Raw genomic sequence first — 14,400 nt, 5'->3', positions numbered from 1 at the left:
AATTGAAGAACTTGAAAATTTTAAGTTTGAATCAATTTGGTTTAGGGTATGATTCTTGGATTTGATGTTGTTTTACGCGTTCCGAGAGTTCGAGCGAGTTCGTTTTATGATTTCAAACCTGTTGGTATGTTCGGGCGGGGTCCCGAGGGTTAACCGGACGAGACTCGGACCAATTTTGGACTTGGGAGAAAAATGCTGAAGCTTTCAGCTTCTGGTACGTTCACACCTGCGCTTGGACAGCCACAGGCACTACTCTCGCAGATGCGAGGTTCATGCGCAGAAGCGGAAAAAGGGAAGGGGAGGCCACTGCCGCAGGTGTGGAATTATGGCGCACCTGCGCGCACCTGCGAACGCGCAGGTGCGAGGCAGTGCGCGCAGATGCGAATAGGGACAGGCGATCGAAACTCGCACCTGCAAGGATTTTCCACAGGTGCGAAAGTCGTAGGTGCGGTACCCCTTCCGCAGGTGCGAAACCACTGCTTGGCAGAATGGTTAAAAATCGGGGCTCAGACATTTTGAGCCCATTTTCCCTCCATTTTCGGGCGATTTTAGAGCTTTTAAGATGGGAGTTCAACTACCAACTTGGAGGTAAGTTAATTCTATACCCCTTGAGTTAAATACATAGATTATAGGTAGATTATAACTAGTAAATCTTAGAAATCAAAGGCTTAGATGAAAAACCTAGATTTTTATAAAAATGAGATTTTAATCACGAAAATAGTTATGGAATTGGGTAGAAATTATATATTTAAGTTCTTGATATTATGGGTAACGTTTTCATCCGAAAATTTCCAGAATCCGAGCACATGCGCCCGAGGTGAATTTTAGGAATTTTATCATTTTGTATAATGTAATTTATTTAATAGATAAATTTTGAATCATTTAGCATATATTAATTATTTTGTATAATATTTGGATAGTTTCGGATTTTTCGACGTCGAATCGAGAATTCAACGCGACGTGGTAATTGGAAAGTGGACTTTGAGACGAGGTAAGTCTCTTGTCTAATCTTGTGAGGGGAAAATTACCCCATAGGGATTTAATTGAATAATTGTTGCTAATTGCGCGGGCTACGTACGCACGAGGTGACGAGAGTCCGTGCGTAGCTACTATTAATGCTAAAGTCCGGATAGTTTAGGACTCAAAGCATGAGCTACTTGTGTAAATTATATTCTTTGTTTAATTAATATTAATTGATATGTATGAATATATTGTGAATTGTTAGATAAAGATATTAAAGGATGGAAATCTCATATGTTTGATTTTCTATTTAAATTAATTAATTGTTAAAAGAAATTATTCTTTCTCCCGAATTTATCTTATAATAAATATACTCTCCTTCCGGAGGTACATAAGAAAATGTCCTCCTTTCTTGTGGAGCGGGCCGAACGCCTCGGTAGGATAGATGCATCTATGGATCGTGCCGCACGTCCCTCGGCAGTGTACACGACACTCTGGATCGGGTCGTACGTCCTCGGTAGAAATCGTGCTTAATAATAATAATTATACGATACTTTAATAATTTATTTCAGCTTGCGATGCTAATTGATAAATTGAAAAATCCTTGAAATTTAATAAATTATTATTCTTGCTTGTTAAGGAATTAATTGTTATTCCTGTAAATGATATTTAATTGATAAATTGAAAATTTATTGAAATTGAATTGCAGCTTGTAAAGCTATTTGATAAATTGGAAATTTTATTGAAACTGCATGATTTAAATAAATAAATTGGAAAAATTATTGCATTTGAAAGATTTTTATTACTTCTGCTAATTGAATAAAATTATTGATAACTCTGTGAACTATGCTGATTTGAATAATTATAATTTATTTTAATTATTATTTTTGACCCATAGTGAGTGTCAAAGTCGGCTATCTCGTCTCTACCACTTCGAGATTAGGCTTGATACTTATTGGGTACACGTTGTTTTCGTACTCATACTGCACATTTTATTGTGCAGGTACATATATGTATATCGACCTTCTGGGCGTAGAGGTGTGGTTAATAATTGTGGGGACATAGGTGAGCTGCATTCTATATTACGATCCGCAGCTAACAGAGTCTCCTTCAGAGTTATTATATTTTCCTGTCTAATTTGTATTCTGGACAGATGCTGTATTTTATTGTTAATTCCCTAGTAAATGCTCATGCACTTGTGACACCGGGTTTTGGGAATGGTTGTGAATTGTTTAGAAATTTAATTGCTAAAATATTTATCATTTGCTCTATGAGTTTTATCTCTACAATTTCATTGAAGAATTATTTTTATTTCAAAAATACTAAAATGGGTAATTAAGTTAATTGATTATGGTTGGCTTGCCTGACAGTGGTGTCCGGCGCCATCACGGCCTTTAATTGAATTTTGGGTCGTGACAAAAGTCATGGGTGCTCACCGATCAAAATTCTAAAAGAAGAGAAAAAAGGAGTTTAGTTATAGGTGCTCCCTCAATATTTATCTAAATATTTTTATAATTGCCTATGCAAATTTATCAAATATTGTCAAAGGTAATGGGTGCTTGAGCACCCACAAAGAACCATGTAGATTCGCCACTGCTCCTAGCTATAAATCTGTTTCTACTATTCAAACTAATGTTAGATCCAAGTTATGTGAACTTGTTTGAAATCTGAGGCTTAAAGTTTTGAGGAATCCAAGACACGTAAACAGATTAAGCATCAGATACATTATGGAGATAGTAATGAATATAGTTGTTCATTCCAATTGAAATGTAGAACGTGGAACTTAACATCAGATTAGCCGTTGCGTCCTCAACAATAGTCATTATAAATTGCTGAATAGTGTCAGTGACCTGCTCAATTTGCTTGTGCAAAGGAGCTATGCTGACCCTGCATAAGTATTAATCTAGCTTAAATGCACTTTATCAAAAATAATAATAATAATAATAATAATAATAATAATAATAATAATAATAATAATCCAGCATAAATATACTTCATCAAACATAACACTCCCTACATTCCAATTTATGTGAACTTGTTTGAATGTTTACGGAGTTTATGAAAAAAATAGTGATTTTTGAAATTTGTGGTCCTAAACAAGTCATAGTATTTCTGTGGCTATAAAAGCTTCTAATTGATGGTAGAGCTGAAAGTTTAAGTTAAATTATTTCTAAATTTAGAAATAGGTCATTCTTTTTGGAACGGACATAAATGCTTAGCCTGTTGCAGCAGCTTTAGGTTCCATTTGTCATTAGCACAAATAGAAGTTAAATTTGCAATTTTGCTCATTTTTCCAGTTAAGAATATCAATTAGATCACCTAAGCATTAACACATTCAACATACTACCTGATAAACTGAAGATATTGCTTCAAAACATCTTGGAAATTATTATTTCAGTTCCAGTGCTGCTATATGATTAAAGCAGAAAATATTATGAAAACGTACCAATTCAGAGCTGCTTGAGAAACAGCAGAAGAATAATTGACACCATGAATCATGTCTTCCATGGAACCAGCCTACCCTAGAGCAAAATTTTGAAAGACAAAACTGCTAAGCTATAAGTAAAAGTTGTTGAAGTAGAAAATGCTTGCTCACGATGAATCCTGTCTTCCATACACCATGAATCATGTCTGCTCACGACTCTAATAGAAAGAAAGGGTAAGCTCGCTGCTCTACTTGCTTGCAATGCTATGCCTATCAAAGTTGGCGAAGGCTTCTGTAATCTTAGACTCGTTACGCTCTTCGACTGAACTCGTTGGCTCTGCGTCCACCGAAAGTTGGTGACCTTCATCACCGACAGCTATTGGTACTCTCTCGATAGTTGCTTGAGAAAATAAATTCTAGCACCAGCAGAAGCATAATTGACACCTTGAATCATGTTTCCACGCAGGGGCGGCTCAAGAAGATTGGTGGCCTAAAGCCAATTTTTAATATGGGGCCTTTCAGAAGGAAAAAAAATTCATCTATATTTTTAATTGAAGTCTATTTTTCTAGCTTTTTAAGATGTAAAATTGTTAATAGTTTCTTTTATAAATAATTTAATCTCTCCTAAGATATTGTTGATCTTAGTTAATAGAACCAGATTCAAGAAGTTTATAACTTAATATCGAAATAATTTTTGATGTACTAATATACTTGTTGAAACGCTTGAAACCTGAGGGGGAAAAAAGGGATAAAAAGAATGCGCAATATAGTTTTATTCAACGGTACTCTTCAACTCTTGTTTTTAATAGAAAAAATAAAACTCTTTTCTTTCTACAAAGAACAATATAACTTATCGAGAACTTAAACTTTTTTGCTTAAACCAAAAAAGAGAATACAAGAATGTAGTACACATTTTTTGATGAGAAAGATAAAAAATAAGACCTGGACTATTGAAGATTCCAAAAAACGGATTTTAAAAGTTTATTACACGTTTTTAATGAGAAATGTAAAAGGAGAATAATAATATAGGTACCTCACTAATGATTTCAATCGTAAAATTTAAATAATGAAAAGTTTATATATTTGCGACAAGGGTTTAGGGGGAGTGATTCTCTTTCTCCAATTTTTGCTCAAACGGTTACATCAATACGAAATTAAAAGTTATCTTTACTTTTTATAAAATATTTTATTTTTTTCTTTTAACGTACCTAATATATGTAGACCCTTCCTCTAAAGATTGCTGTGAGATGTATATGATCCAACTTACCTTAATTAGATATATCGGTTTCGAGTCCTGTGGTTAAAAAATATCCTGATAAAATATGTTCTCTCTTTTGTTAGGCCTTACGCGGTACGAATCTAGATTAGTCGGAATCTCAATACAATTACGAGTAGAAAACAAAAAGAAAAATTCGGGGCCCTCAAAATTTGGGGGCCTAAGCCTTTGCTTTAGTGGCTTGACCCTTTGGGTTGCCCCTGCTTCCATGGAACCAGCCTACCCTAGATAACTCGGAACAAATGGTAAAATGTTAAGTTTCACAAACTGAATGACGAAACAGTGACTCAATCTATGTTGTTCGGACTCTCCAAAAATGTTGCCGCACCTGTGTCAGATCCTCCAAAATGCACTAAATTTGAAGGATCCGACACGCACCCAACAACATTTTTCAAGAATCCCAGTAACATAGGACTCAATGCAATTGACACGACTGTGAGCTCAAGAGAAGAGAGAGAACTTTGTATTACTGCGTAGGCAACAAGCCAGTGTACGAAGAAATGAAATGAGATAAGCTAAAATATCTATGCCAACTGTATATTTATATCAACACAACCACCTACTTAACTCCACTAACTAAATCTATTAACTGCAACTAACTTCTAAGCTTAACTTAGTCACACAGTGCCATGTGTGATACCATCAAGGCACCTCTATTATGCATCCAACTAACTCATTTACATAATCCAAGACGCAGAGCTAACATAATACAAATCCAGAAAATGAAAAATTAGCAATAAACCGGAAGAACTCGAACCCCACTAGCCACAATCTTTACACTAAAATTCCCCAAAATATAGCAAGAATGAATCACTGAATTTCTGAAAAATTTACAAACCAAGATTTCCACAAAATCAGTATTTAAGTTTTAAGAGGATAAAATTCTAGAAACAGCAAAAGACCATAAATCATTTCATTGAATGTCGAATAGTTTTCTCACTAACAATTATTCAATCAACCAATCAATCAATCAATCACGCCTTAATCTCAAATAAAATATCATTGAATTCTCCAAGTTCACTGGACCACTTCTCTGCAACTATTTCATTGAATATTTTTAGCTAACCTTCTTCTCACTAATCCAAATGAAAATTTTCAAGAAATTTTTAAAAGAAAATTACCAAGATCATCGACAGTAATTCTCCATTGCAGAAACGTCCTGTAGGTTGATGAGTATCAAAATCACGCCCGTAAGAAAGTCTATCACCACAAGCAAAAGTACCAAGAAAGTTATTAGTACCACAATCAACTGAAGAATCACCAATAAGGAACAAAGAAAGAACAAGAGGATAATCGATATTAAAGTCATTAGAAGTTTGGTATGCTTAGAGTAACTTCTGAAGTTACCAAGGAATGAGGCCTATTAACTAATTGGTGCAAAATTTATATAAAGAAGAAGTTAATCTGGATTTCTTTTCCATTTTGATTAGTCTTAATAGATAAGTAATTATCATAGTTTTCCTTTCTGGTAAAGCTGGTCAAGGCCATCTAACTCTGCTGATGTGGTCCCTTAGGTCTTTGAAGAATCTAAAGACTAATGAACTAAACTGGTGACATTTCATTGATGTCCAAAAGTTCTTTCCACATATGACTACGTCTTCGGCAAGTATGGTGCAGCCAAAATAACAGGACTCTTTGATTGTTTTTAAATAAAAAATGTAAAGAGCAAAATGAGTGAATTATTATGCTATAGAATAGTCATGTTCTCTAGTATTGCGGGACAGCTAGCTACAAAGATTCTTCCACTATTTTCGATCAACTTTGGAATTGCCCTCAAATTTCTTCACAGCCAAGAGATAAATTAGAGCAAAATATGAATGTTAACTAACTTAAACAGTAGATTGACCATATTCTTATCTAGAGCACTGAATGGAAAGGGTACCTTGTCGATCTAGCTTCTCCTATATCGTCAGAAAGCACCAAGTCTGATTTGTATAGTAGTGTCATAGTCATCTCCTTCACCTGTCAAAATGTTAAGCTACATGTCCCTAAATCCAGCTCTGTTGCATCCCAAAATGAAGCATATTGCTAAGGCCATCCATAACAAGTATGAAAAGGAAAGGGGACAGAGGGTCGCCTTACCTTAGTTCCCTGTGCGTCTGGAAAAACCTTTTGCGACCCATTTATCAATTCTGGCATCCTGTCTGTAGAGATACAAAAATGAATCCAGCTGACCCATTTCTGACCAAAGCCCATGTTACTTAACAGGTTCAAGAGGAATTTCCCATGGACATGATAAAAAGCCTTCTCTATATAATCCTTGTGTATATGCATTCATTTGCAATAAGAGCTGCATCAGTTATCTGTCTTCCCTTTATGAATACTAACTACCAACCAACTTCTCAATGACTTTCTTCAGTATTTCTCATAATAGCTTGGACACAATCTTATAAAAGCTACCAATCAAACTGATGGGCCTATAGTCCCTGACTTCTTTGGCACGCGATTTCTTGGGAAACAAAGCAATGTAAGTGGCATTAAAACATCTTCCAAACTGAGCGGCTAAATGAAAATGGTGTAAAGCCTTCAACAAGTCTGTTTTTATCACATTCCAGCACTTTTTGTAGAATCCCATAAGTGAAACCATCCAGCCCGATGCTTTATCACTTGCTTTACTGCTGTCTAACTCCTTTAACTTCATCGTCCTCAAATTCCCTATACTACCACTCATTTTCCTCCCCTGTGATAGCAGGCAAATTCCCAGGAAACCAGCTGGGCCTTTGTTGTTCTGACTATGAGTACAATTTTTTTTTTTAAAAAAACGGAGTTCATTGCAAACAATCTGCTCGTCATGAACAACCTCCCCATTCACCAGAAGCCTGTCAATATGATTGTAATACTTGTGCGGGTTGGCTATTTTGTGTAAGAAAAAGGTGCTTTTGTCCCAATGTTTTAGCCAAGTACATTTAGATATTTGCCTCCACGAAATTTCTTCTACTTTGGCAAAATATCCTCCAAATCGACAAGTAGGTCAGCTTTTGCAGTAGTTCCCTCTCCGTCAAATTCCTGGTGTCTGCAATACCATCCAAATGTTTACCGGTAAGGTAACTCCGCCCAGTATTTTTTGGATCAAATCCGGTGATAATTCTCTACTCGTGTCCTTACAGAGCTGGGTAAGTGATCTTCAAGGGCATTTCCTCGATCCATATGTCCCTAACACAAAGCTTCTTCTGTTACCGAGTATTCAGAAGCTATTTGTGTTCCTCAATTTGTTCTTGAGACGCTTCATTTTGACAGAAAAAAGCATAGTTCGTACGGCCCTGGCTAATGAAATTACTCCACTAACCAGCCACTAAATCAACAAAACCGTCAAATTCCAGCCACATGTTCTCGAATTTAAAGTACGAATTTGTTTGTTGCCACTTTCCACATTGCAGAAACGAAGGAGCATGGTCTGAAATAGGCCTTGGAAGCATAGTTGTCCAACAAAACTAAATTTTCATCCCATTATACGGGAAAAAAAAGAACCTGCCAATTCTGGAAGCTGCTGATACTGTATCACCTTTGAACCAAGTAAAAGAACCAACATGGAGTCGGGGGTCAATTAGTTCTAGCTCCTCAATAAAGCAGGATGAATCTGACATGCTGCCAGTGAGCCTCTGAGAGTGTTCTTTAATTCGTGTAGTGAGTAACATTGAGGTCTCCACAGACAAGAAAAGAAGTTACAACTTGGGCAGCAGATCTGATTTTTGTGAAGGGAAATGCAGAATCAGTCGGTCACATTCTTTTGCATTGTAGATACATATGGCGGGTTTGGTGCATATTCCTAAACCACTATGCATATAATGAAGATTAGCTTGAAAGAACCCATAGATTTTTTGAAAATGGTAACAGTATATTCATCAGCAGCATTAAGGAAACTGAGCAAAGTCTTGTTCATCTTACAAGAACTACTTGCAAAAGAATAAAGAATAAAGAATAACTTATTACATGAAAGCGGCAGCCTGCCAAGACAACATTCCTGATCTCCCAACAAGTCGCAGCATCTCCATAGCACTCATACAAGACAGCCATGCAGGGGTAATATGAAGCACTGTATGTAGTAAACAATTTCGTCTTGCAATTCCCCGTCAATGGATCGTACAGAGCTAACGTAACCTGGTAAATAGGTAGAGTACATATACAACAATTTCACAGCAGTTTGAGAAGCTACAAAAGCATGTTGCTAAACATTTGTATAGTCATGTAAATATTGAACTTTCAGCTATAATGACCAAGACAAAAATAAAAAAATAAGCAGCAGATATACGCATAGAGATATTTTCTTCTTTCTATAACGACATTTAATAGCATTCTTAGCTTAAACGATATAGCTGTTTACCTTTGTTGCACTTTGAAAAGGAAAATTTGTCTTCAGCCCAGGAGCAGATTCAACAACCGTAACAGTTGTCAAAAGCTAGCGTTGGAGACAAAATCAAGTCAGATTTGTGATAACACATATCCCAAGAAGAAAAAGGGAAATAAAGTATGCCAACTAATACACTCAAGAGTCAATGAAAGGATGAAAAAAGTACATTAGCAAGGATGGCATTCTTGTTTGTAGAGAAGCTATGGGTCACCTCCGTGCCAACAGCAGTACTGGACAGGGGACTCACTATGTGGTAATACGATGCACTGAGAGCATCTCCCTTTTCATTCCTGATACATTCAAATTAAAAAGCAAGCAAATCAAACACTGAATCAAGTGTTTCCGACTCTCCGAAATCAGTCTACAACTAAAGGGTACACACAATTTCAGAATACAGACATCTGCAACAAATTTTAATTGCATAAGCAGCACAAAAACTAGGTTGACAGATTAAATTTGGGTCACACACCGGACAGAGGGTCGCCTTACCTTAGTCCCCTATGCGTCTGGAAAAACCTTTTGCAACCCATTTATCAATTCTGACATCCTATCTGCAGAGATACAAAAATGAATCCAGCTGACCCATTTCTGACCAAAGCCCATGTTACTTGACAGGTTCAAGAGGAATTTCCAATGGACATGATAAAAAGCCTTCTCTATATCTAGCTTATAAAGAATCCCTGAAGTCTTTTCTCTGATCCTTGTGTCTATGCATTCATTTGCGATAAGAGCTGCATCAGTTATCTGTCTTCCCTTTATGAATACTAACTACCGACCAACTTCTCAATGACTTTCTTCAGTCTTTCCGATAATAGCTTCGACACAATCTAATAAAAGCTACCAATCAAACTGATGGGCCTATCTTTGGCACGTGATTTCTTGGGAAACAAAGCAATGTAAGTGGCATTAAAACTTCTTCCAAACTGAGCGGCTGAATGAAAATGGTGTAAAGCCTTCAACAAGTCTGTTTTTATCACATTCCAGCACTTGTTTTGTAGAATTCCAAAGTGAAACCGTTCAGTCCGATGCTTTATAACTTGCTTTACTGCTGTCAAACTCCTTTAACTTCATCTTCCTCAAATTCCCTATACCACCATTCATTCTCCTCCCCTGTGTTAGCAGGCAGATTCCCAGGAAAGCAGCTTGTCCTTTGTTGTTCGGACTATGAGTACAAATTAGGGGGAAAAAAAACAGAGTTCATTGCAAATAATCTGCTCATCATGAACAACTTCCCCATTCACCAGAAGCCTATCAATATGATTGTAATACTTGTGCGTGTTGGCTATTTTGTGTAAGAAAAAGGTGTTTTTGTCCCAATGTTTAAGCCAAGTACATCTAGATATTTGCCTCCACGAAATTTCTTCTACTTTGGCAAAATATCCTCCAAATCCACAAGTAGGTCAGCTTTTGCAGTAGTTCCCTCTCCGTCAAATTCCCGGTGTCTGCAATACCATCCAAATGTTAACCGGTAAGGTAATTCCCCCTGTATTTTTTGGATCAAATCCGGTGATAATTCTCCACTCGTGTCCTTACAGAGCTGGGTAAGTGATCTTCAAGGGCATTTCCTCGATCCATATGTCCCTTAACACAAAGCTTTTTCTGTGACTGAGTATTCAGAAGCTATTTGTGTTCCACGCCCTCAATTTGTTCTTGGGACGCTTCATTTTTACAGAAAAAAGCATAGTTCGGACGGCCCTGGATAATGAAATTACTCCTCCACTAACCAGCCACTAAATCAACAAAACCGTCAAATTCCAGCCACATGTTCTCGAATTTAAAGTACGAATTTGTTTGTTGCCACTTTCCACATTGCAGAAACGAAGGAGCATGGTCTGAAATAGGCATTGGAAGCATAGTTGTCCAACAAAACTAAATTTTCATCCCATTATACGGGGAAAAAAGAACCTGCCGATTCTGGAAGCTGCTGATACTGTATCACCTTTGATCTTTGAACCAAGTAAAAGAACCAACATGGAGTGGGGGGTCAATTAGTTCTAGCTCCTCAATAAAGCAGGATAAATCTGACATGCTGCCAGTGAGCCTCTGAGAGTGTTCTTTAATTCGTGTAGTAACATTGAGATCTCCACAGACAAGAAAAGAAGTTACAACTTGTGCAGCAGATCTGATTTTTGTGAAGGGAAATGCAGAATCAGTCGGTCACATTCTTTTGCATTGTAGATACATATGGTGGGGTTGGTGCATATTCCTAAACCACTAGGCATATAATGAAGATTAGCTTGAAAGAACCCATAGATTTTTTGAAAATGGTAACAGTATATTCATCAGCATTAAGGAAACTGAGCAAAGTCTTGTTCATCTTACAAGAACTACTTGCAATTCTTCACAAGGATCCTAGAAAATCAAGTAAAGATTCAGCATCCTCTACATAATTTTCTTTACACCAAAAGTACAAGGACAAAATACAGTTAGACTTAGTTCAGTGTGTAGGACTACTGATATCTTCAAAGCACCTTGCATTCCGCACAGTCCACCATATACAAGTTTGTAATAGATTTCCAGCACTTGTTTTGCCTTACATTACCTTGTACATTATTCTAGCATTTCACCATATCCAAAGTAGATTCTAGCGTAACCAATTTTAGACCAACCACCCTCAAGAAAACCTGCCACAATTGGCCATGTAAAAAACATATAGTAGTTGTTGTTCTCAGCACACTCCTTGCATAGGAAACATCTTGAGCCTGACTGAATTCCCCATCAAGATAATTCCATACCTAGATAGTTCCTCCTTGGTGCTATTAATTAATAAGATTACTTATCCAAAGTTTCAGCTGGTTGTACTTTAATCTTAAGTGAAGATCAAAGCAACCAAGTCGATCAAAAAAAAAAAAAAATAATGCAACAAAAGGCTAAACTGAATAAACCAAACAACAGATACTGTCCCAATTCATGTGACGAGTTCGGAGTACGAGAGTAAAAAAATCTTAATTTTTAATATGAATTCAGGTATAGATTCTTCGTATCTCTTAAAATAAAATTTATGTATTTGAAACTACGTACATGAAAAGTATAAGTCAACATAAGTACATAACTAATGATTCAAAGTATATTTTAAAAAAAATTGTTTGAATCCCTAAATAATGACCACAATCACATAATCAAAATGATGGTGTAACCCAAGTAGGCGGTGAAATAGGACTTAGTGACAATCCGGGATAAAAAGATTCAATTTTTTCATCTTCAATATTGTAAGCCCCCATATCTCTTCCACCACCATCTTCCACGTGTTTTAATTCCTCTTCCCAATCATCCGTAAAGTATATGTGATTAGGCTTGACTCCTATAAATTTAGAAGAGTCAACAGAACTTGCTCCATTAAGGCCCAAAACAATTGCTGAATCTCCCAAGGTGTTAATCTCTTTCAATTCGAGTTTGATTAAATCTAACTCGAATACTTTAAATTTAAAGGTCTGACACCCTCCATGAGAAAATCGGGTAACAAGTAATAGTGTACCGGATAACTCGACTAGGTAGAACTTAACTGAACTTTGACTAAAGATTTTATCTTTCAGCCAAATAAGCAAGCGTGGTTTTACAATTGGTTTGGTAATGCTAGGCCCTGCAACATCAAAAACCCAGACTTGGCCAGACCATGTGACAGAATAAAATTGACCCTTGTAATAATTCATACTTGTGACTGCACCATGGGTGTTAATGTCAATATTAGTCCAGTTGAGATCTCCAGGTCGCCAAAAAGCCAAACTATTAACACGTCCATAATAATTAACCACCAGTACATAATCTGATGTAAGAGAAGGACTGGCCGATAAGATAGCTTTGTCCATGCAGTTCCAGATCTCTTCTTCAGGTGCTTCTCCGAGACCCTCTGAAGCTAATAAGTCTTCTCGTGGGGGAAGCTGTATATTGATATGAGAGAAAGGGTGCAACAAGTTCATCTCTCCGGTATATGACATGGTGAACAGCCATCCCTCTGATGGAAAACACTCTCGCCCTCTAATTTCTGGGAGAAATATGCGTGAAACTTTCTTCTTCGAAAGAGAATAAAATTCTCGATAATCCTCATCTTTATCCGCCAACATAAGTAATGGAACTTGGGGCGAAAGCACATCGAAGAATTTCTTTGTAGCAGCAATTCTCCATGAGGTACAGACAGCACCAAAAGCAATGAAATCTTCGATCGCTTTAACACGCTTTGTAATCTGAGTAAGGAGATCCTGCGGCAACTCTGCCCAATTCGCCATAGCTTTGAAAGTAAGAAGGTGTAAGGTTTCTAGGTCAAGAGAAAAAGAACCTCCGTTTATGGTTTTGGTTTGGTCTTTTGAGATCATTTATGTAGGCAAGTATACTTACCAACTTTAACTAGGATTTGGAATACCAAAGACAAGGCCAATCTTTTCTACTTATTTTCGGAGTTTTTCCTTATATGTACTGTTATAGCAACTTATTTACTCATTTTCTATAAGTTTTATAGTTTTCAAAAGTATTTAAGTTTTTTTTTATAAATTATATATATTTTCCTTTAAAAAAATTCACACTATTATTAATGTCTTTAATTAAAGAATTCAATTCCGTTTTTTCTCTCCTCTGCTAAGCATATTTGTGATATTTGATTGCTTTCGAGGATTGTGGCAGCCCGTATTTGCCAAACTTTCGTCGTTCTCCTTTTTTTTGACCTCATCTCTTCGAGTATGCTCAATAGCTTTCAATCTAATAGATTTACGAATAAAAAATCTAATAAGTCTTTATATGCTTAACATATATTCCACAAATGAATGAACATAAGATTTAGCAATTGTATCATGTAATCAAATACAATTCAGATATACTTTTTAGGCAATTTTAATACAATTCTTCTAAATTTTTATACAATTCTAATACAATATTGTATTATACTTGTATTAATATTATATCATATTGTTTTACATTTGATGTATTATATATAATTTATGTACAATTATCATACATTTATGAAACAATTTGAAAATAATTTTGATAAATTATGATACAATTGTGATACAATTCTTAACTTCTCCCTCTTCAAGTTTCAATATGAAATTTCACCTAAACCCAGCAGTAAACACCCTAAAAACCAGGACAAAACCACCAATAATTATAGCTTTTATTTTCAGATTGAAAGTTGAAGAGGAAAAATATACCACATACAAAAAAAATACAAATCAATAAAAAAACTGGTACAATTCTGATACAAATATTGTATTAAGCTTGTATCAGTACTGTATCAGGTATCGTTTCATGTATTGATACAATTCAGATATAATTATAATATAATTCTGATACAATCCTAAAATAATTCTGATATAATTATCATACAATTATGAAATTCTTATTCTTTGAGTTTCAATCTAAATTTTACCTAAAACCAATTATAAACTCAATCAGCCTCCCTTA

General features: G+C 35.9%; 1 protein-coding gene across 11 annotated transcripts; it reads right to left on the bottom strand.

Annotated features, from left to right (window-relative positions):
• Positions 1-2,665: 2,665 nt before the first annotated feature.
• LOC107759463 (F-box protein At4g35733-like) lies at positions 2,666-13,359 on the bottom strand. Of its 11 annotated transcripts, none has more exons than XM_075246462.1 (8): positions 9,499-13,358; positions 9,176-9,299; positions 8,983-9,057; positions 8,592-8,759; positions 6,744-8,435; positions 6,544-6,623; positions 5,783-5,861; positions 2,666-2,847 (listed from the first exon to the last, which is right to left on the bottom strand). In XM_075246462.1, the coding sequence occupies exons 5-8, from the start codon at positions 6,933-6,935 to the stop codon at positions 2,815-2,817; spliced, it is 384 nt and encodes a 127-aa protein (XP_075102563.1). In that variant the 5' UTR covers positions 6,936-8,435; positions 8,592-8,759; positions 8,983-9,057; positions 9,176-9,299; positions 9,499-13,358; the 3' UTR covers positions 2,666-2,814. The 11 variants fall into 10 exon arrangements, with proteins under 11 accessions (XP_075102563.1, XP_075102558.1, XP_075102561.1 ...); XM_075246457.1 differs by having other exon boundaries at positions 2,669-2,847; positions 9,499-13,357; XM_075246460.1 differs by lacking the exon at positions 2,666-2,847 and adding an exon at positions 5,553-5,700.
• Between the last annotated feature and the right edge of the window lie 1,041 nt (positions 13,360-14,400).

The sequence above is a fragment of the Nicotiana tabacum genome, chromosome 23 (genome assembly GCF_000715075.1).
Source record: "Nicotiana tabacum cultivar K326 chromosome 23, ASM71507v2, whole genome shotgun sequence".
Classification (NCBI taxonomy): Eukaryota; Viridiplantae; Streptophyta; class Magnoliopsida; order Solanales; family Solanaceae; genus Nicotiana; species Nicotiana tabacum.
Note: the sequence above shows the minus strand (reverse complement) of the source record. Positions and strands in the feature narration are given on the sequence as shown.

Excerpts from the sequence above, each read along its gene's own strand:
- LOC107759463 (XM_075246457.1), bottom strand. The coding sequence starts at position 13,319 with ATGATCTCAAAAGACCAAACCAAAACCATAAACGGAGGTTCTTTTTCT.